At 35.9% G+C, this 24,427-nt stretch overlaps 1 protein-coding gene across 13 annotated transcripts in view; it reads left to right on the forward strand.

The window, feature by feature from the left end:
* Positions 1–14,694, forward strand: part of RRAGB (Ras related GTP binding B) — a 43,599-nt gene extending 28,905 nt beyond the window's left edge. For 11 of the 13 annotated variants that reach the window (XM_021079809.2, XM_085008009.1, XM_021079806.2 and 8 more), the window contains 6 exons: positions 3,733–3,955; positions 6,405–6,500; positions 9,140–9,262; positions 11,301–11,392; positions 13,039–13,154; positions 14,180–14,694. In XM_021079809.2, coding sequence (XP_020935468.1) covers positions 3,733–3,955; positions 6,405–6,500; positions 9,140–9,262; positions 11,301–11,392; positions 13,039–13,154; positions 14,180–14,277 — 748 coding nt within the window. In that variant the 3' untranslated portion in view covers positions 14,278–14,694. Of the gene's footprint in view, positions 1–3,732; positions 3,956–6,404; positions 6,501–7,538; positions 9,263–11,300; positions 11,393–13,038; positions 13,155–14,179 lie in introns of those variants that run through there. The other 2 variants (XR_014835494.1, XR_014835493.1) reach the window with 2 other exon arrangements.
* The last annotated feature ends 9,733 nt before the right edge of the window (positions 14,695–24,427 follow it).

The raw sequence follows: 24,427 nt of genomic DNA on the forward strand, positions 1-24,427 counted from the left end.
AAATGCCATGGTAATTTGGTAGGGATTGTGTCAAATCTGTAGATTCCCTTAGATAGTGTAATTATTTTGACCATATTGATTCTTCCAATTCAAGAGCATAATATCTTTCCATCTCTTTGTGTCATCTTTTCTTTCAGCAATGTCTTGTACTTTTCAGGGTACAGATCTTTTGCCTATTTAGGTATGTTTATACCTAGCTATTTTATTTTCTTTGTGGTGATGATAAATGGGATTGCTTCCTTAATTTCTGTTTCTGATCCTTCATTACTATATAGGAGTGTAAGAGATTTCTATGTATTAATTTTGTATTGGGCAACTCTACCAAATTCATTGATGAAATCTAATAGTTTGCTGGTAGCATCTTTGGTATTTTCTATGCATGGTATCATGTCATCTGTAAACAGTGATAGTTTACTTCTTTTCCAGTGTGGATTTCTTTTATTTCTTATACTTCTATGATTGCTGTGGCTAAGATTTCCAAAACTATATTGAATTAAAGTGGCAAATGCATTCAGTTTTTCACCAGTGAAAAAGATGTTCACTTTGGGTTTGTCACATTTTGCCTATATTATGTTGTGGTAGGTTCTCTCTATGCCTACTTTCTGGACAGTTTTTATCATACACGATTGTTGAATTTTAAAGTCTATTTTGTCTTTATGAGTATGAGTATTGCTACTCCAGTTTTCTTTTGATTTCCATTTTCTTGGAATATTTTTTTCCATCCCCTCACTTTCAGTCTGTATGTGTCCCTAGATCTCAAGTGGGTATCTTGTACACAACATACATACAGGTCTTGTTTTTGTATGCATTCACCCAGTCTATATCTATGATTGGAGCCATTTAAGGTAATTGTTGATGTGTATATTTTTATTGCCATTTTGTTAATTGTTTAGGATTTGTATTTGTAGGTCTTTTTTTCTTCCTCTCCTCTTTTGTTCTCTTGATGACTGTCTTTAGTGTTGTGTTTGGATTGCTTTGTGTGTGTGTGTGTGTGTGTGTGTGTGTGTGTGTGTGTACCTATTATAAATTTTTGTTTGTGGTTATACTGTGAGGTTTTGATACAGCAGTCTATATATTCACTAGATTGTTTTAAGTTGTTGTTCTCTTAATTTCAGATGCATTTCCAAGATCCTCCATTCGTTCTCTTCTTTCATGATTGCTGGTTTTGATACATTTGTGTATGGATTACTTCCTACCTTTACTGTTTATTTAACTTTACTGATGACCCTTCTCATTTGTAATTTTCTTGTTTCTAGATGTGACATTTTCTTTTCTGCCTTGAGTAGTTCCTTTAGTATTTGTTGTAAAGCTGGTTTGTCAGTGCTGAATTCTTAGCTTTTCCTTGTTGATAAAGCTTTTGATTTCTTCATCTACTTGCTAGGTAGAGTATATGTGATTGTAGGTTTTTCCTTTTTCTCAATTTAGGTTTTTCCTTTTATCACTTTAAATATATGGCCACTCTCTTCTGGTCTGCAGGGATCCTGAAGAAAAATCAGCTGTGAGAATTATGAGTAATCCCTTCTATGTTATTTGTTGATTTTCCCTTGTTGCTTTTAATATTTTTTTCTTTGTCCTTAATTTTTGTCATTTTGATTTATAGGGGTCTTGGCATGTTCCTCCTTGGGTTTATTCTATATTGTATTCTCTGCACTTCCTGGACTTGAGTGTGTAATTCCTCTCCCATATTTGGGAAGCTATAATGTCTTCAAATGTTTTCTCAGGCCCCTTCTCTCTCTCTTCTCCTTCCTAGGAGAATTGTCATTTTCTTTTTGCAGTACAGTGTTATTGTGAATCTTCATGTTACTTCCTCTGCCAGAGCATGTGAAGTGGGACCAGTTAGAATCCTTTTTTTTTTAATTTTTTTTAAAAAAATTTTTAAGATTTTTATTTTTTCTGTTAGAGTAGATTTACAATGTTCTGTCAATTTCTGGTGTACAGCAAAGTGACCCAGTTATACATATACATTCTTTTTCTCACATTATCCTCCATCATGTTCCATCACAAGTGACTAGATATATTTTCCTGTGCTATACAGAAGGACCTCATTGCTTATCCACTCCAAATGCAGTTTTGCATCTACTAACCCAAACTCCCAGTTCATCCCCCTCCCTTCCTCTCCCTCCCCCTCCCTCTTGATAACCACAAGTCTGTACTCCATGTCCATGAGTTTGTTTCTCTTCTAGATAGGTTCATTTGTGCCATGTATTAGATTCCAGATGTAAGTGACATGGTATTTGTCTTCCTCTTTCTGACTTCGCTTAGTATGAGAGTCTCTAGTTCCATCCAGGTTCCTGCAAGTGGCATTATTTTGTTCTTTTTTATGGCCGAGTAGTATTCTATTATGTATATATATCTCATCTTCTTAATTCATTCAACTATCTATGGACATTTAGGTTATTTACATGTCTTGGCTTTTGTGAACATAGGGGTTCATGTATCTTTTTCAGTGAAAGTTTTGTATGGATATATGCCCAGGAGTGAAATTGCTGGGTCATATGGTAGTTCTATATTTAGTTTTATGAGGTACCTCCATACTGTTTTCCATAGTAGTTATACCAATGTAAATTCCCACCAACAGTGAAGGAGGGTACCCTTTTCTCCACACCCTCCCCAGCATTTGTTATTTGTTGACTTGTTAATGATGGCCATTCTGACTGGTGTGAAGTAGCACCTCACTGTAGTTTTGATTTGCATTTCTCTAATAGTTAGTGATGTTGAGCATTTTTTCATATGCCTGTTGGCCATCTGTATGTCTTTTTGGAGAAGTATCTATTCAGGTCTTCCGCCCATTTTTTCATTTGGGTTGTTGGCTTTTTTTGCTGTTGCATTATGTAAGTTATTTAGAGATTAAGCCCTTGTCAGTGGCATCATTTGAAATTACAAGCTTTGCAGTTCCTGTCGTGGTGCAGTGGTTAATGAATCTGACTAGGAACCATGAGGTTGTGGGTTTGGTCCCTGGCCTTGCTTAATGGGTTAAGGATCTGGCATTGCTGTGAGTTGTGGTGTAGGTTGCAACACAGCTCCGATCCCATGTTGCTGTGGCTCTGGCGTAGGTTGGCAGCTACAGCTCCGATTAGACCCCTAGCCTGGGAACCTCCATATTGCCAAGGGAGTGACCCTAGAAAAGGCAAAAAGACAAAAAAAAATTAACAAAAGAAATCGCAAGTTTTTGCACAGCAAAGGAAACCATAAAAAAAAAAAAAAAAAAAGACAACCTACAGAATGGTAGAAAATAATTTCAATAGAGGCCTTTTCTTTCTATGTAGGTGGCACTATTGCACAAGTTTTTGGTTTCTCTTACCTGAGCTGCCTCTGGTTATATTTGAGAGTTGGCTCTTCTTACCCTTCACTGCCTCTGCCAGAGGCATGCGCCCTCATTATCACTTCTTGTGCTTTCAGGGTCTTAGAAGTTAATTAAGTATAAAGGCGGGAGGTGGATAGCATGTAAGACAGAGTGAACAGCATGTGTAAAGGCCCCTTGATGGATAGACCATGGGCTGCTAGAACTGAGGGACGTCAAAGCATGTTTAGAACACAAAGAAGGAGGGCAAAAGGTGGTGCAAGGTGGCTCAAGAAGTAAAAATGTGAGGCTAGTCCAATCTGCTATCATTTACCCTTTCATTTGAAGCCTTAGAATTATCTTTCACATTGATTGAGCCAACTAAAGATATCCTAAGTAGGTGTGATTACATGATGACTTGCTTCCTACTGAGATTTTTTTTTTCTTGCTAGACAGGACACCTTCATGGAAAATTATTTCACTAGCCAACGAGACAACATCTTCCGAAATGTGGAGGTTCTAATTTATGTCTTTGATGTGGAAAGCCGTGAACTGGAAAAGGACATGCACTATTACCAATCATGCCTAGAGGCCATTCTGCAGAACTCTCCAGATGCCAAAATCTTTTGCCTGGTACACAAAATGGATCTGGTACAGGAGGATCAACGAGACCTGGTAAGAAATGGAAAGGGTGATGCACCAAATGGCTGATATGCTTTGTAAACTTCTTTTGTAGAGGTATAGGTAAATTTGTATCATTCTCTTTTCAGGAAAAAAATCTCAGCTTAAACTTTCAAAATAAAGAGCTGTCATTTGTTTTTGAAACCATTTACAAATAAATGTTCCCTGGTAAGGGAAAGATAATATTTATTTAGCAAATAATTTTCAAAATAAGCAAGGATCCTGACCATGTGCTATCACTAAGCAGCTTTATATATTTTTAAAATATATTTGCTGCCCATGTTTTAGCATCTTTCAGAACAGGCAGTTATTGTCAAGGCTAGAAGACCCTCCAGGGGTGAGATGAAGAAAGGTCATCACTGTCACTAGATTGACTTAGAAAACTATTACACACCAATTCCAGTGCCAGCTACACTGTGTTAGGCACAATGCCAAGGCCCTCATAATTGCACTGATATGATATATTTATCTTATTTTCTAGAATGGGAGTTAGTATGCATAAATTTAAACCAGAAAAGACACAGTAGAAAGGGCAAACTCCTATGAGATCCCATGACTGATGAGTCACAAATATAGTCTAGCATTAGTTTGCTCAATATAAAATAAGAGGATTGGATTTTCAAGTCTAAGTTGAAAGAGAAGATCCTCTATTTCCAAGGGCAAAAATGAGCAAAACAGTTTTAGAATATGCCAATGATGTAGAATAATACAGTTCCTCTTTGTTTGGAGCCTCAGAATCTAATATCCCCTTTACTTAACTTAAGAATTTTTTTTTTTGGTAATAGCTATCTATGGTCAGGAATACTTTTTTGCATAATTAGTTACAGGATTGCCTTCAGTGTTCTAGTGTTTGGGTATGTTTTGGTGTTTCTAGGTTAGCTTACATGTTTTCAAAAACCAGTTGAGAGGGTTCTGTATTTGACTCTGAAAAGGACTTTTGAGAGTCTATTCTTTTTAGTTCCTCTCCCTCTCACTAAGTATTAATTCTGTTTTAATTGAGCAGAAAATTCTGTATGTAGCTTGGTTCTTGGGATATTGAGGGCTCTGTTATTATTATGATTTTCTGTATGTTTCCTTGGCCCAATTGGCAACAACAACATAAAAATCTAGAGTGTTCCAACAAATGACCTCCTTAAGAATTTTCTAATTACTTCCAATTTTTAGTGATCAACTTATTGTTTTCTATATTCTTATATAAATACCCTCAAAGATATGTTGATGTTCTTTGTGGGATTTTAAAATTAATTAAGAAAAGTATACTCTATTTCATTAAAGATTCAGATTTGGAAGTTTTGGAATAATATGGCTAGGGTGCTTCCCTAAATACCAATTTCAAGCAAGATGGGTGTTTCCCTCTGTGTGTGTATTAGGATTCTTCAGAGACACAGAACCAATAAATGTGTGTGTATACATGTGTGTGTGTGTGTTTAAAGAGAGAGAGACACAGAAAATGAAAGATTGATTAATTTTAAGGAATTGACTCATGATTGTGGAGGCTGGCAAGTCTGAAATACACAGGTCTGCAGAGCAGGCTGATACTCTGGAGACCCACGTTAAGAGTAGATATTGCAGCTTGATCAAGTCAGAAGGCAGTCTGACAAGTGAAGTTCTCTCTTCCTGGGGAACAGCAATCTTTTTCTCAAGACCTTCAACTGATTGCATAAAGCCTCATATTATGGAAGGGGATCTGCTTTCCTCACAGTCTACTGATTTAAATATTAATTGCATCTAAAAAATACCATCATAGCAACAGCTACAGTTGGTATTTAACCAAATGTTTGGGTACTATGGCCTAGCCAAGTTGATACATAAAATTAACCATCTCAGTGTGAACACGCACTACAAGCCCAGTCCTGGAAAATATCTGTGTATATATCTATATTTGTATAAATAAGTATTTTTCCATGTATATTTGGGCATATATACATAGATACATAGCCAAGAAGAATAGATATTTGTGTGCCAGAGGTTATTATATCTATATAGCCAAATAAATACAGTATATGCAGAAGTAGTATTATGAGTGTATGCATATGTGTATGAGAGAGAATCATATCTACAAAACTTGAAATATTTTGAATTTTAAAATCTTCTTCTTGGTATGTCTGTCTTAAAATGATCCAGATTGGGTGATTTGGAATATTAGATATATTTGATTATGATTCCTCTGTATAGTACATTTTATTTTCTAACATAGTGCTTTCAGTGAGTACTCAGAACAAGCAGCACAATCCTGAAGAATTCTAGAAGCTGTTGCACTTTCAGACCTGACCTGAAATCATTTCTGCCATCCTAGTCTATGAAGTAATACACACAGTTAAAAGTTCTTCTGAGGAAAGATGAAATGCCCTATTTAAAATATGCTGAAATGTTAGACCTGAGATTTTACTATGAAAGAGGAAAGCTATTATATGCTGATCAGTATGTTGGTCTTTTTCTTCAGATTTTTAAAGAACGAGAAGAAGATCTGAGGCGTTTGTCTCGCCCATTGGAATGCTCTTGCTTCCGAACATCTATCTGGGATGAAACTCTCTACAAGGTGTGTATATTTCTCTGAGTTCTCTCATTTCAAGAGCATGAAAAAAGCCAGAAGGGTATTAATCAAAACGAAAAGATTTTAAACTCCTTCATAGCCATCTAGATGTATTGAACTAAAAGAAATAATCTATAATAAATTGTTTGAAAAATATCCAAAAATATCTCTTAAGGTTAATTAAGAGATTTTGGATTTGATCTTAGATTGGGTCGGCATACCTACCAAATCACACTGAATTAGCCCAGTTTGGTCATGATTAATTTGATACAAATCTTCATAATAGTAGAGATTTCACTGGCCATCATCCATTTTGACCTATTCTGGTCTCGATGCTGATTGGAACTGTGTCTAATATTCAGGTACCTCTACAGGATGTAAGCTAGTCTGCCTTAGTTTGGATGGCAATAGAAAATCAATACTTAGGGGAGATATTGGAAAAGGGAGTCTTAAAATGAGACATGTTATTCCTAGATTATGATAGCTTCAACTTTCATGCCAAATTGGAGACTTAGCATTCTTTCAACCAGAGAGATTGTTCGCATTGCTGAAATAGGTACCACACTGCTTGCAGTAGTCATAAAGGTTACAGCAATAGCTGTGTTAGAGATGAAGCTGAAATTACCTTATTGGCACATAGGCTTCTTTTCCTGCTTCCTCCCTCTCTCCCACTGATCTAGTTATTTGAAAGACTGGCTCCTTTTTGCTCCTCCTGTGGTCAGACTTTTCCTTCAGACTGCTTCTGGTATCCATTGACAGGTCTGGGTAGGAAAGCATCCTTTTCTGTCACTGGTAGCTACAGCCTCAGTATCATTGCATCTGACAACTATCTACAACCAGAAGCAAAGAAAGTTGATTTTCCAAGGAGAAAAACAATTGGACTTTAAAATAGCTACTGATTAATTTCTTTAACTAATTCATTTTTTCCCAATATTATGTTTACCCAGCCTCACTCTGATAACAGATCATTTTAAGATACCTGTCTAGGAAGTACTGTTCTAGATTAATTTGGGCCGAATTTCTCTCAAAGCCTTATTCCCATAGAACAGGTAACCGTGAATAAGGATGGACATGACGCACTAAGAACCAACTGCGGTGTGAAGGATGGCAATACATAACACGACCAAAGACAATTGGCTAATCACAACACTGCTGTGAGTGACAATGTCTCTGCTGTGGTTAGCTTTGGTGCCTTCTCCAAGGTAAATTCAGCAGTGACATTAACACCGACCTGGGAACTTGGAACCTGAACCCCCATGCCTAAGTAATAAAACTAATTGGAATCCAAACAAACAACAAATAAATCCTGAGAAGACAACCCACAGAATGGTAGAAAATCTTTGCAAATTATGCAACCAACAAGGTCTTGGTTACCAAAATGTGCAAATAACTCACACAACTCAACAACAAAAAAGCAAATATCCAAATTGAAAAATGGACAAGTCCATGATTTTCTTTTCTGAGGAGATGTTCATCTCAGAAAAGAAAATCATGGACTTGGAGAAGAGACTTGTGGCTGCCTGATGGGAGGGGGAGGGAGTGGGAGGGATCGGGAGCTTGGGCTTATCAGACACAACTTAGAATAGATTTACAAGGAGATCCCGCTGAATAGCATTGAGAACTATGTCTAGATACTCATGTTGCAACAGAAGAAATAGTGGGGGAAAAACTGTAATTGTAATGTATACATGTAAGGATAACCTGACCCCCTTGCTGTACAGTGGGAAAATAAAATAAAAAAAAAAAAACTAATTGGAACAGAGACATGGCACTACTATCTCTTACATCAATGTTGCATAGAGCTGACATAAATTTTTATATTCAGTTTTATTCTGCAAGCACTCATTGCATATCTGCTTGATGCTGTTGGACACACAAATGACTAAGACCAGGTTCCTGCCTTCTAGTAGGAGAGAGAAGAACATTATACACCTTATCAGACAAATTGGAGTGAAATTGAATGAAGTATTATAGTGGAACATCAAATAAAAGAGCCTTAATAGAATAGAGGGAGAGTGTGGTTAGTTTCAACTCCTTATATTAGTCATACTCCTCTGGAAGAAGTCAGTTTTAGGCAAACACGCAGTGGGCCGTTTTTAATTCAGTTGGATCAATAATTTATACAGCTGACAGTAAGCTTTTTGGTATGATAATGCCACTGATTTCTCTTGTAAATTCTCCTTCCCATTGAGAGGAAGGGCCATTATTCTGTATGGCTCTGATATTTCCAAAAAATTGATTCTTGGATGTTTGTTTAATCTTTATCATTCTTTGATCTTTAGGGAAGTCTACATTATTGGATTTAGATATCTGTTGAATGGCTGGATTAGAAGCTCTTTAGCCTAATAGATCAGAGTTTTCAACTTACCCTAAGGCAATATGATGGAATTAAATTCTTTATTTTAAATTATCAGTGGTAAGAAGCATTTTTTCAAAAGGGTTTGAAACTTTAAAAAAAATCCAACTGAAGGGTAAAAAATATTAGCTTTGTTTTCTAACTTTGTGTCATATTTGTTGTCAGTATTTGTTTAGACTCAATTATCACCATATTTTGCTGTTTTTGTGTTACAGTATATATACTCATTTGCAGAGATCTGGGACTGGCTACCTGTTAGTAATATTACACTGTGTTTCTGTTCTGTTAGGCTTGGTCAAGCATTGTTTATCAGCTGATTCCCAATGTCCAACAGCTAGAAATGAACCTAAGGAATTTTGCTGAAATTATTGAGGCTGATGAAGTGCTTCTATTTGAGAGAGCCACTTTTCTGGTAAGAACTTTCTGCACTGCAGATGTACTTCACACTTAACCTTCTTCTGTTCAGCATCAGAGAACATGTTGCCACTTTCAGGAAGAACCTTTTTTTTCTTTTGTCATTTCGGCATGCATAGCCTTATTTATGAAGTAGTACTGTCAGTAAGTAATCTGAAAGAAATCCTTTGGTATGTGGGTCTTCAGTAATTAGTAAAACTTAGATGTTTGCAGGTATGCCTTACCATAGAGTTATTTCTGTTAATAATTGTTCACTTGTGTTAAAGAATTCCCATTTCCTGTTTACTTTTATTATGAAATGATGGGCATTTTCCTTTTGAGAAAACTTGCATCCCACCTCTTTCTCCAGAAGACTGAGTTGAAAACTTCTAATATGGAGGAGATATAATGGTCAACTCAGTGACATAGCTAAGAGTTCAGATGGGGAGATGAAAGGCCAAAGAGGCTATGTCAGTATTTTTATTTTTCTTATAAATTCAACTTAATGATATTAGTGCCTACTGTGTGTATGTTCCTGAGGGAGAATGCAAAACCCAATATTATATTTAGAAGTAAAATTTTTAAATAACAATAATAGAAACTAACTTGAGATATCACAAAGCATTGCATAAGTAATTGTGATCAGCTTAATAAATGTAACTCTTTAAGAGCAGCTCACAGTAAATAAATTGTTTCTTAGCTCTACCAATGCTTGATGATTTTAGACATATTTCTTAATCTCTGAGTTTGGTTATCCTTTTATAAAATGGATACAATAATATCTATATCATAAGTTTATTCTGTGGATTAAAATGGGACAAAGCAACATTAAGCCCTAGCACAAAGCTTAATAAGTATAGTTGGCAAAACTATTTAAACATTGGTTTCTTTTGCTGTTAACAGCCAACGGAGGGCAGAGACTGCAGAGTGCAATTTTTCTTCCTTCCTTTTTGGAAACATTATTTGTAATGGTAGTGCATTCGGGAGTCATCTTTTCTGCTAACTGGTCATCCTTTCTGCTTATGGTTAGGCAAGGAATCCTAACTAGAGTGTCTTTCTGCCTCAGCTCTTAGGTAGGGGCCACTTGCTTGGAATTACTGAAAGGAGCCCTGTCTTTCCTGCTAATGTGAATAGAAACAAGAAAGTGAACTCTTCTGTCTGTATTGATACACATGGCATTGTGCAGTACTGCTTCAGCAATATCCTGCCACATCTATCACACATGATCATAGAGATTAACCTAATATATACTCTGTTCTTCACTGAAAGTAACAGGTGGCTTTGGTATCTCTTGAAGATTAAGTTTAGGTGTGATTGTCCTTTTTTGCTGAGGTGCTTGAAGTCAAGCAGTGGAGGACTATTCTACCACTGGTCTAGGGATTCTGTTTTGAAATTTTCACGTAGTTTCAGGGAATTGCCCTGCGAATTTTCTTCTGGCAAATGACTCAGTTTTGCTTCCTACTAGAAACTTTATATCAGCCTATAGGAAATACTTGTGTGGTTTTATTAAAATCTGAAAGTGTTAGAGAAAGTATTTTCAGCTGGCATGGATGTCCATCATGAATAGGTTAATTTATAAATAGTAAATTCTCAAAGGTTAGACTCATTTAGTTAAGATTTTTAAATATAATACTAAAAGCCACTTGGTTATAGCCTTTATTAAAATTAAATACATTAAGTATATCTCCAGAACAGCTAAGAATTTTTATTTTTCCTTTTTCTTTTGTACTTTTTATTAAATCAGAGATCATCCTGTGAAATACTAAAATAAGATGAGTATTTAATGATTAGTCAGTGAGAAACAACATCAGTGAGCCAAGATAGACAAAACTTAAATGATCTAGTAAAATTATAACCAAACAGTTCTGGATGGATCATCCTTAGGGATGTTAAAATTATGCAAGATGTTCACAGGATATGGGACAGAGGAAAAGAGACATTAAAACCAGGTGCCAGGTCTACCCTGAAAATCAGTGTGACCAAGAGACTGATAGATATATGCCTTGAGAAGTAGTAGAGGGTAGTATGGATTTAAAAGGCTTTGCTCCTTTTCATAGGTGATTTCTCACTATCAGTGTAAAGAACAGCGTGATGCCCACAGGTTTGAGAAAATCAGCAACATTATTAAGCAATTTAAGCTGAGCTGCAGGTAAGAGATCTTGTGTGATGTATTTATTTCTGGGAAAAAATTGTCATTTTTGAGATGTTCAGATAACTATAGTAGACTATATATATTCAGCATAGTTCCTTAAATTAAAAATAAAGTTAGGAATTCCCTGGTGGCTTAGAGGGTTAAGGATCCAGTGTTGTCACTGCTGTGGTGCAGGTTTGATCCCTGGCCCAGGAACTTCCACATGCCATGGACACAGCCAAAAATAAATAAATAAATAAAGCTAAACTCTAAGGGGGCCTGCAATTGACAGAAGTGAAAGATGTTTGCCTTTAATGCAAACGGAAGTGATGCAGAAGAAGCATGTGAAAAATATCTAAGCAGAGTACCTTTTCAAGATGTTTAATACTATTTGGGAAGAAGTAGACAGAAAATGTCCAAGAGAATTTTGAATAAGAAGAAAGAAGAATTTACTCTATCAAATACCAAGATTTATTATAAAACTACAGTAATTGAAATAGTGAAGTATTGAAGTTCCCTGGTGGCTCAGTATGTTAAGGATCTGGTATTGTCTCTTCTGTGACTCGTGCTACTGCTTTGGTGTAGGTTCAATCCCTGGTCCAGGAACTTCCGCATGCTGTGTGTGTGTGTGTGTGTGTGTGTGTGTGTGTGTGTGTGTGTGTGTTATGGCCAAGTAAAGTAAAATAAGTTAAATTGATAAAATAAAATAGATTGATTCAGGAATGGTACAAAGTAGAGAATCTAGAAATGTGTAATCATATTGTCTCAGCTTTGATTAAATACAGTTTGAGGGAGTTCTCATTGTGGCTCAGCAGTAATGAACCCAACTAGTATCCATGAGGACACGGGTTCAATCCCTGGCCTCGATCAATGGGTTAAGGATCCGGCATTGCCATGAGCTCTGGTGTAGGTCACAGATGAGGCTCAGATCTGGAGTTGCTGTGGCTATGGCCTTGGCCAGCAGCTACAGCTCCAGTTTGACCCCTAACCTGAAAACTTCTTTAGTTGCAGGTGCCGCCCTAAAAAAAAAAAGACAAAAAAAAATGTAGTTTGAATCTTAGCATTGTGGATATAGGAAGAAGAAATGGCTGAACATCATAATTTAGTAAAGATTTAATAATCAGAATTCTTATCCTGGTAAAACTTTGATGCCTAGACAATACAATAAGTTTTTCCCTTTTATACCTTAGCACGCTTTGAGACTTTCTGTCATGTTCATGCTAACATTTTAAAGAAGAAATAGCAAATAGTATATAAATATTATTACCCTTTTTGTTTTCAAAGAAATGGGATCATTGCTGGAATTTCAGCATAACTAGCATTCAAAAGATAGAGTTATTAAGCTCAGTGATCAATTGAAGAAACTTCTTAAATATTAGAGAAAATTTCAGTAACATGATTTTTAACATGGATCCAGGTCTAAGCCCACTTTCATTTCACAGTCACTATCAAGTCCTAACCCACTTTCTGTCTAAGTCACTTTAAGATGTTAAATTAAGCTTTAGAGTTTTCCTTGGAAAACAGAGTGGGATTAGTCATTAACTGTCTTAATGAGGTGGTGAATTGAGATATAATGCTATCAAAATGTTTAACATCAAAGATAAGAATTTCTTATATTTCTATTATTTTATGTTCTTTACTCACTTTTCTCCTTTCTCCTATAGCAAGCTGGCTGCCTCTTTCCAGAGCATGGAAGTCAGGAACTCTAACTTTGCTGCTTTCATTGACATCTTTACATCCAACACTTATGTGATGGTCGTGATGTCTGATCCATCCATTCGTAAGTTTAAACTTACTTGACATAGATTCAAAGCCACATATTCTTTAAACTAATTGCCCTAGAGTTAGTATATTATTAAAGGTATCAAAATCCATTTTGTAGTGAACAACACTGTGAATGTACTTAATACCACTGACCTGTACGTTTAAAAATGGTAAAAATGGTAAATTTCATTTTATGTATATTTTACCAATACGAAAAAAAAAACAATTTTAGTATTAGTGGTAAATACTTTTTTATTTAATAGGCATATTTTGAAGCTTAAAAATAATTTAGTCTCCCAGGTATTATGTTTTCTTCATGGGGTCAAAAATCAAGTTACTAAATCTAGGGATTTTTAAAGAAAAAATACCCAAATATATGACTTATGCTCCATATGGGATAGATTTTTTTTTTTGGCCATGACTACAGCATGTGTAAGTTCCTGGGTCAGGGATCAAACCCATGCCACAGCTGTTGCTGTGACAACACCAGATCCTTAACCCGCTACACCACAAGAGAACTCCATGGGATGGATTTTTAAAAGACCAGTCAGTCTAAACTCTGAACCATTAAATGTTGAACCATTTTATATGTATGTCATTGTATACTCTTAAGTACCATATTTGTTATGGGCATAGAGAGAGATATTTGGTGCTTCTATGCCATAATAGCCATATCCATTACAACCATTGAAATAAAGGTTCTAGCAGTATTTCCGGGATGTTCCCAAAAGTTTAAATTATCTCTTAAATTAATCTACCTTATTAGAATACAACATAATAGGTTTTTTTTACCATTAGTCTCAAATCAAAAGAGTTTAAAAATTTATTTTGAAAATGTTATGTTTAGAATATAAGCAAATCTTTTAATTATTCAGAAAAATTTAACTCAGTTAACTTGGGACCTCCTATTCCTATATGTTTTCTGTGATATACATTGAGGGATTTGACTCTTTTTTGTTTCTTTATTTGTTTTTCCTAGTCAGATATTCCTTTGGCTACTTGTACTTATTCTGTTGAGTTTCTCTTCTACCCCACCCTCAGCTTCCGCAGCCACTCTGATCAATATCCGCAATGCCAGGAAGCACTTTGAAAAGCTGGAAAGAGTGGATGGACCAAAGCAGTGTCTTCTCATGCGCTAAAACATTGCCAAATGCTGTTTCAGAAAAAAATTGAAATACAGTTTCTTAATCTTAATGTTGTATTTGTATATGTAGGCTCTGAAATGTGATGCTTATTTCTTCCCTACTCCCCAGTCTCAATGTTTAACCTTGAATGCTGTTTACTCAAATAGCCAGTGAGGAGTTAGAAGATGAGCTGTCTATAAAGTTGGTGTGACATAAAAGTAGGTGATATGTAAGTGTTCTGCTAACAAGGTTCTAATAGTATAATTGTTCTGATAACCTGGTTTCAGTAGTTGTGTGTGCCAAAGCCTTTCCCGATATCATCTTGTATTCCTTATCAGATAGTGACCTCTATGTTTGAAATACTACTGTTCCTTAGCATGCATTGAAAATATTCCTTAACTTCAATTGTGAATAAACTTTTGCTGTTAGGGATTTCAGTGTCTGTTTTTCTTTTCCTTATTTCTTCAAGTTTTCCCTAAGAAATAGCAAATGAATTCCACACTTATCCTAGGGGAAGGTGACCTACTATTGGCAAAGCAGTACAAAATAAAGTTGAATGGGAAGGATGAGTCAAACGTTAACCTAAAAACTAGGCAAAAGATTTAGATAAAATGATATAGGAAATGGGAAAGGAATTTTCAAAGAAAATTATTCTCTGACTGATGGCAGCTGGAGAAGCTGTGGTAGTAATCCAAGGCTGAAATGTGTTGGAAGTCTATTCCAGGAAGCAACTGGAGAAGGAATGAATAAAAAGTTGAGGGAAATTTATGAGATGTAAATCTTCTTTCTTTGAGCCCCAGGAATGGTTAAGTGTATATATTCTGTAACACCTAATGAGTTATGCCTTCACTATACTAGTTAAGTTGTATTAAAACCTCCTTCCAGCTTGGGGTTTGACCTCATCTCCCTAAGGAAAAGATGAAGCATTTTGAACTGGGAGAAACAGAGCTTGACAACACTAACTGGAATTACTCAAAGCCCTAACTTTTTCAGTTTCTATAGAGCTGAAACAAAACGCAAAAGCATCTACAACACAGTAGACTCATCTCAATTCTCTTGTCTCTGTCATGAGGAAACTTCTTCTAGACTGCCAGAACCTCACCTTTACCTTTCCCCATCTTGTTGTCCCCATTTGAGAGAAATAGAGTTTTTAGCCAAGCAGCAAAGGATATGTTGTTTTTTAGGCAGCTTAACATTATGTAGGTTAAAAAATCTCAAGTCTTAATCTCATGGAACTAGTTTTATCAACAGTTGTATTAATCTACAGAAGGAGATGTTTTTAAGTAGATGTTCCAGATTCTTTATCCTGTTAGCACCTAGGAAAATGAAAAGAGCAAATGAACTGGGAGTCTGTTCTGTGACTAATGATTTGGCATGTTTTCACTATCCTCTGTCTGGGGTGGAATTTGAAGGAAGACACCTTAAAGTGGTTTTTTTGTTGTTTTTTGCAAGGGGGTGTGAATAGATATATAGATAATTGAGGACAAGAAAACAGTTATACAATTTACTCTATTTGCTCTTGGCTCAACCCTTGCTCAGATTCTAGTTATAACTTGGACTCAAAAGATGCACAAAAGGATGAAATGTTAGAAAAATAAGGTAATGATTTGACTTTATTATGGTAATGAACAGCCAGTCTTCTTTGTCACTGAAGACAAAAATGTTTTGAGACAGATATTTGTCCAAAGATGGTGCCATGTAGAAACTGAAGTAAATGCAATGGACAGTGAAGGCATGTCCACAGAAAAGAGTTAGAAGAAATCAAAACCAAAGATGTGAATTTATGAGATTAGTAGTACAATCAAGTAATGCTTTTTATAGACCACGTATTAGCTATGTCAGTAGGATAAGGCAATGGTTCTCATACTTGAGCATGCATCATAATCACTTGGAGAGTTATTGCTAAAATACATCTGGGGGATGAGGCAGCAGATTCAATAGGTCTGTCGTGGGACCCATGAATCTACATTTCTAACAAGGTCTGGGATGTTGCTGATAGTGATCCTGCTGGTCCTGGGACTACACTTTGGGAACCGCTACTTTAGGTTGTACAATGTGATATTTGTTTTTTAGCAAGTATGATTTAACATACATATACATTGTGAAATGATTACAACAATCAGGTTAATTAGCACATCCATCAACCCATACCATTTTTTTTTTCTGGTAAAGAACACTTAAAATCTACTCTCCTGGAAAAATTTATACAATCCAGTATTATTAACTATAGTCACTATGCTGTAATTAGGCCACCAAAACTTACCATCTTATAACTGGAAATTTGTAGTATTTGCCTAGCATCTCGCCATTTCCCTCACTCATCAGCCCCTAGCAACCATATTTCTACTCTGTTTGATGTCCTTGGATTCCACATGTAAGTGAAATGATACAGTATTTGCCTTTCTCTGTCTGATTTATGTAGCATAATGTCCTCAAGATCAGTCTGTATTGTCACAAATGGTTACATTGGAGTGGAAGAGGCAGAAGCCACACTCTGGGCTTGAAGAGTATGTGGACTGTGATGAAGCAAAGAATTGGTAACTGCTCCTTCAAGAAATGTAGTTATTCAAGGAATAAAACAGGATGACAGCAATGTCCAGAGAAGTAGTTTCTCATAACTTATTAAGAATTTTCTGTATTTAAGATTTTTAGTGTAATATATATATATATATATATGTATACACACTTATTCTTTTACTCACATTATCTTCCATCGTGTTCCATCACAAGTGACTAGATATAGTTCCCTGGGCTATACAGCAGGATCTCATTGTTTATCCACTCCAAATACATTAGTTTGCATCTACTAAACCCCAAGCTCCCAATCCATCCTACTTCTTCCCCCTCCCCCTTGGCAACTACAAGTCTGTTCTACAAGTCCATGAGTTTGTTTATTTTCTGTAGATAGGTTCATTTGGGCTGTATATTAGATTCCAGATATAAGTGATATCATATGGCATTTTTCTTTCTCTTTCACTTCATTTTAAGTATGAGAATCTCTAGTTCCATCCGTGTTGCTGCAAATGGCATTATTTTGTGCTTTTTTATGGCTGAGTAGTATTCTATTGTGTATATATACCACAACTTCTTAATCCAAACATGGCTGATGGATAATTTTTAAATTATTTTTATTTTTTCCATTATAGCTGGTTTACAGTATTCTGTCAATTTTCTACAATACAGCAAAGAGACCCAGTTACACATGCATATATACATTCTTTTTCTCACATTATCCTCCATCATGCACCATCATAAGTGACTAGATATAGTTCCCAGTGCTATACAGCAGGATCTCATTGCTTATCAACTCCAAAGGCAATGGTTTGCATCTATTAACCCCAGATTCCCAGTCCATCCCTCTCCCTCCCCCTTGGCAACCATAAGTCAGTTTTCCAAGTCCATGAGTTTCTTTTCTGTGGAAAGGTTCATTTGTGCCATATATTAGATTTCAGATCTGTGATATCATATGATATTTGTCTTTCTCTTTCTGACTTACTTCACTTAGTATGAGAGTTTCTAGATCCAAGTTGCTGCAAATGGCATTAATTCTTTTTTATGGCTGAGTGTATATATATATATATATGCCATTCCATTGTGTATATATACCACATCTTCCTAATCCAGTCATCTGTCGATGGACATTTAGGTTGTTTCCATGTCTTGGCTATTGTGAATACTGCTGCAATGAACATAGGGGTGCATGTGTCTTTTTCAATGAGAGTTTTGTCTGGATAAATGCCCAGAAGTGGGATTGCTGGGTCATATGGTAGTTCTATGTATAGTTTTCTAAGGTACCTCCATACTATTTCCATAGTGGTTGTACCAATTTACATTCCCACCAACAGTGGAGGAGGGTACCCTTTTTTCCACACCCTCCCCAGCATCTGTTATTTGTGGACTTGTTAATTATAGCCATTCTGACCAGTGTGAGGTGGTACCTCACTGTAGTTTTGATTTGCATTTCTCTGATCATTAGTGATGTAGAGCATTTTTTCATGTGCTTGCTGGCCTTCTGTATATCTTCTTTGGATAATGTCTATTCAGGTCTTCTGTTCATTTTTCAGTTGGGTTGTCGGGTTTTTTTGTTTTCATTTTTGTTTTTTTTTTTTTTTTTTTTGCTGTTGAATTGTATAAATTGTAAATTTTAGTGATTAAGGCCTTGTCAGTTGCATCATTTGAAACTATTTTCTCCCATTCCATAGATTGTCTTTCAAAGAAATGGAAAGGTATTCCATGCTCCTGGATTGAAAGAATTAATATTGTAAAAATGGCCATACTACCCAAAGCAATCTCCAGATTCAATGAAATCCCTATCAAATTACCCATGGCATTTTTCACAGAACTAGAACAAACAATCCAAAAATTCACATGGAACCATAAAAGACCCAGAATTGCCAAAGCAATCCTGAGGAACAAAAATAAATTCTTCCTTAGGCTGGTTTCATCCAAAAAAAATTTCTCAAAGCCTGACCAGCAGCTTCTGAGTGAAAGATTGCCACATTCGTAATCTATTTTCAACACCCTGTATATGATCCTCTTGAGCACTTCTTGAAGCTGAAAAGTCTGAGCTCAATGTACAAAAGAATGTAGCCAAATTCTCACCTCATAAAATACAGGAAACTGAATTTCTTTGAAGTAGCTCAATTGGAAACAATTAACGTTTGGTAGCTCCCTTCATTCTAGCTCCAGAACAATTACGATTTCCAACGTTTATTGATCACTTGCTATATGTTATGTACTCTTATAAACATTAATTTTATTACTTCATTATTATTTAAGTATATTCATTAGTATATATTCACTTAATCCTCAAAAATTCCATCAATTAGGTATTGTTATATACAATAACATTAAGGCACAGAGAGATTAGGTTACTTGCCCCCAACTCACATGATTTGTGAGTGACAGAGCCAGGACTTGAATCCAGGTATGTGCCACTAACCTCTCCTGGTGTACTGCTGGAGTAGCAGAAAAGATCTTAGAGAAGAAGATGCCTGCACCTTGTATAACTCAGGAATTTCAGAATAAGTTATGTAGAACTGGACAGATACACTATCTCTAGACTAGGCTGAAGCTAAATTAGGCCTCATGGTTGGGAAGACAAAAAAGACAGTCTGCTTGCAATAAAGGTCTTCCCACAATACTAAAAACTTGAGCCCATAAACATGTCTATCTCCCCTCCTCACTGACTCTCCACAATATAGTACAATTCCTGACATGTCATAAGCATTAAATAACTAGTTGATGAATGAATTAATAAAGTTTTTGCTCTACATGGCCTCTAGTGAGGGAGCAAGCAATGGTGGCTAGACTAATTGAAGTCAAGACTAAATCTACCTCTAGTTACTAGCTTTTAGATTGCCATGTAGTCATATTTTTTAAAGTTTTCTTATACAGGCAGGGTTCAAATTCCTGAGCCAGCTGCTTGTTTTTCTGATAATATTTCTAAAGCTCCTTAACAATGCTTGGTGTATATTTGGTACTCGAAAATAGTAGGTAATAATAATAACAGCAATAATAAAATTTCAATCAGTTAGTAGATCCATTGTGAGTTGAAGCTGGAATACCTGACTCAGGAGGGTGTTAAGGGGGAGATGACTTGATTAATACGCCAGAAACTGAAGTTCCAGACCACTGAAATGCCATGAGGCATTGGAGTCTCTACAAATCTCTGGCAATATTTAGCCTGGGCAGGGTCACTAAAAATCCCATGGTCTTGCCTTCCTAAGTTTTCACATGAGCACAAATACCACTTGCAGCAGTGAGAAAGCTTACCTCAGAGGTATGCCTAACTCTTTGTGGCTCTGTCTACAGACCTGGCTCTGATTTGATAGCCATAATGGAAATAGCTCCTTTGCCTTATCCATGTACATTCCTATTAAGTCTCTAACGTACTTTGCTCCTGGCTGGCTTTTCCCCCAATCTGATCCTCAGTTCTGTCTCCACATTTCTTGGTCATTATGGTCTCAATTCCACTCAAGATTTCAACTTCAACAGCATCCTGCCAGAGTAGTAGTGATAATAGCTGCTACTTGGAGAGCACCTACTATGTAATAGGCATTTTACTTATTATTTTGTTTCATCCCCAGAGAAATCTTCTTGCTTAACACTCCCCTGTTCAAAATTCTCAGATGGCTCTTACCTTTCAGACATAAATGTTAAATGATGAAAGGATAGGCAGTGTGAAATTCAAAAATTTCTGAAGGTGTGTGGAGAATAGGTGGTACACAGATGAAACAAGATAAGCCATGACTTGATTATTAAAGCTGGGTGATGAGTATAAGGGGTTCATTGTATTATTCACTCTACTTTTGTATATATTTGAAACTTTCTATAGTAAAAATATTGTTTAAAGAGAAAAATAAAACACAGATAAACACATATATACAACAAAATAAAACAAATACTCTCAGATGGCCTCTCATCACACTTAAAACAGATACTGAATTGCTTAATAAAACTTAAAGGGACATATGTGACATGTTTTGATCTCATTTCCTACCACTCTCCCCCAGGCCTGCTGAATGCCATCCTTACCGTTCTCCTTGCTATTCTTTGAATATGCTAAGCCTGCCTTTGCATCAGGGCTGTGCACTTGTTCCCTTTACCTGGGCCACTTCTTTCTCAAATACATTCTCAAAAGCATTTTTTGTTTACTTGTTTATATTTGTCTATCCCGCTAAAATGTGACTTTTCTGCAGACAAAGACTTCTTGTTCACCGTTACAGCCTAAAGCACCTAAAACAGTCCATGGGAAATGATGGTTCTCAAATGTTCATTAAGTGAACTTAGTTGAAGTATAAGTAATTGTCATGTTCCTTAAATGAAGTCCCAGGAAATGTTGCTGTTATACTAAAGGCAGACATGTGTGTAATACAGGCAAGTAATTACTTAGTTTCCCACCTAGCCAGTAGTCTTCAAATATTAATTCAGCATTTTTTAAATTATAATCACTTTTCCTAATTATACTTTTGTTTTTTGTTTTATTTTTTGCTTTTTAGGGCCACACTTGTGGCATATGGAGGTTCCCAGGCTAGGAATCTAATCAGAGACACAGCTGCCGGCCTATGCCACAGCCACAGCAATGAGCCACATCTGCGGCCTACACCACAGCTCAGGGCAACACCAGATCCTTAACCCACTGAGCGAGTCCAGGGATTGAACCCGCAACCTTATGGTTCCTAGTTAGATTCGTTTCCCCTGCACCATGATGGGAACTCCTAATTATACATTTTTATTTGAAATATCTTTATTTCAAAATAAAGGATTTGGTATGTATTCATTACATGTGATGTTCTAAATTCAGACAACTTCTTGGACAACATTTTAAAAAGACAAAATATTCAGCTAATAAACTATTCTCTTTTTTTTCTGTAAATCGTATACTATTTGGTTTCAGAATTCAACCTGAATTAGACTACTAATTTTAGACAACTCTCAGCTTGGTCTTATGTTGGTGATCCAGCCTTACAGCTGCATAATGAAATTTGCAAGTGTGTGTGACAAAAGCATTAAACAGGGATTAATTTATTGGTGCTGATGAAGACTGAGTTTTTTAATTTCCATTTCCATTTGAATGTGCTTTCTACTTCAGCAGTAGGCAGTAAAGAGACTAATTCACAGTTCGAGAGTTAAATTAAAAATATTATGCTGAAGATATACAATGGAATGTTAGCCATAAAAAGAGTGAAATAATGCCATTTGCAGCAACATGGATAGACCTAGAAATTATCATACTAAGTAAAGTAAGTCAGACAGAGAAAGAAAAATATCATGTATCACTTATATGTTTAATCTAAAAAGTGATGCAAATGAATTTATTTATAAAACAGAAACAGAGTAACAGACTCCAAAAACAAACCTATGGTTACCAAAGGGAACATGTTGTGGGGGGATAAATTAGGAATTGGGATTAACATATATACACTACTGTATATAAAATAGATAATCCACAAGGACCTACCCTACTGTATATATATCACAAGAACTCTACTCAATATGCTCTAATAACCTAAATGGGAAAAGAATCTGAAAAAGGAATCACTTTGCTGTACACCTGAAACTAACACATTGTAAATCAACTATACTCCAATATAAAATAAAAATTAAATTGAAAAAAAGATTATGCTGAGCCCTGAGTCATTAAAACTATATTTATGATATATCCATTGATACTGTGGTGCTCATAGAGATCTGGCCCTAACAAACTAATAAACAACTCGCAGGCAATGAGGCCTAGAGCTCTGGTAGAGCCCTAAAAAGAGCTATTGATAAGAGCTGAGACAAGGAAGGGTTTGTATTATACCTCAAAAACTGAGGAATTCTGCCCTAAAGCCTCAACTTTCCCCATTTTCACTCTCATTCTGAGTTCCTGTGATCAATAGCAACTCCTCAAGGATAAAACATACAAAGTCTTTAACTGTTACAACAGTGATATCACATTTATCTTTTTCATAACCTGGGCACTGCTTTCCTGCCAATGGCAACTTTTCTATAGACACATGGAAAAAAGAAAATTGGACTATATGCCAGGAAAAGCTCAGTGCTATTTATACTACTGCTTTGGTCTTAATCGGAGAATAGGCCCATGTGCTCCCAGAGGAGCAGTAAAGGCAGAGAAGGCTAATAGGTTCAGTACCCATGTTATGCTCAGAAGAGTGTGATTTAAGGAAAGGTTTGGTCTCCTTCTCCAGCTTGAGCCTGACTCTTGAGTCAGTTGAGCTCATGAAACATACATCCTCTGAGAACTCTGTTTCATTGACTGACCCAAGTTTTGGTAATGAAATAGTAGCAATCATAAGCAATTGTTAACCAACAAGAAAAAAAAGAGAAAGGTAAGCAAAGAAATGCCCCAAAACAAGACAGAGATGCAGACACATGCATTCACACAACAAACATACATCTCAAAAAAAAAAGATTATCTCAAGAACTTCACTCATGTTTCAGAGTTATCAACCCCATCCTCTCTCTCTATGCAAGATTAGTTTCAAGTTTAAATGAAGATAACTCCCAATCATATAATCGACCCAGCATCAGGTCAAACCTTTCACTAACTAAACTCTTTAAAATATGATTAAAAGTTTAAATTGAATTGCTTTCCAATAAGCTATGGGCATCCTCTTTGATTTAGTGGAAAGGGAATATCAAAGCAACAGAAACAAAAGTGAGTTCTCTTGAATGGGAGAGTTTTTGCTAAAATGAACAAGTAAAATATAACCTATCTTGAAAAATAACTATCCCTGGGGGCATAGATTTCCAGAAAATACTGTTTTTTTTTTGTAATTCTGTACAATAACTTCACTTTTACACATTTAATGTACCTCAGTATGTACTCAATTAAGTCTGTCTAAGTCTAGAAATATTTTTCTGGAAATTGGGGAACACAGAAATACATGCCAGACAAAAGCACCTTTTCTTCATGTTCCATACACGCATCACTCATTAGCGTGGGATAACGGAATGACAACGTGTCTGGATTGGTAGTGACCCTGATGGTTTTTAACATCTGAGTCAGCATATGTAAGCACAATGGTCCTATCAGAGTGGAGAAAGAAGATAGTCTCTCATTCACCTGAGCCCTTAAGAGAAAGAATCAATTGAGCAATTAATAAGTATTCTTGGAGTCTATTCTGTGTGATTCCCTGTGTTAGACACTAAGGACAGCCATTCATTTATTTGTGGAAAAAAAAAAAAACACTATTGAGTGCTCTATGACATACACTCTTCTATGTTCCAGGGATACAGTCATGATTAAGGCTAGTGTCTGGCCTCAAGTAGCTCACAGTTACTGGAGCAAGCATACCTTTTAAAGATAAACAAAATGCAAAAAACTAACAGTTTCAATATAGTTCCCTGTGCTATACAGTGGGACCTCATTGCTTATCCAGTCTATTTTTTTCAAATTTTATTTTTTTTAATTTATTTACTGTTATTTCCTCCAACACACTTTTTTTTCCCACTGTACAGCATGGGGACCCAGTTACACATACATGTATACACAATTTTTTCTCCCATTGGGATAAACAATGATGGAAGATAATATAAGAAAAAGAATGTATATATGTGTATGACTGGGTCACTTTGCTGTACAGCAGAAATTGGCACAATATTGTAAATCAACTATAATTTTTTAAAAGGTAAAGATAAATAATAAAAATTTATGGTT

The sequence above is a fragment of the Sus scrofa genome, chromosome X, assembly GCF_054392235.1.
Source record: "Sus scrofa isolate SSC_HxYL_T2T_F1_AM1 chromosome X, Sscrofa_HxYL_maternal_Yorkshire_Landrace_v2.0, whole genome shotgun sequence".
NCBI lineage: Eukaryota > Metazoa > Chordata > Mammalia > Artiodactyla > Suidae > Sus > Sus scrofa.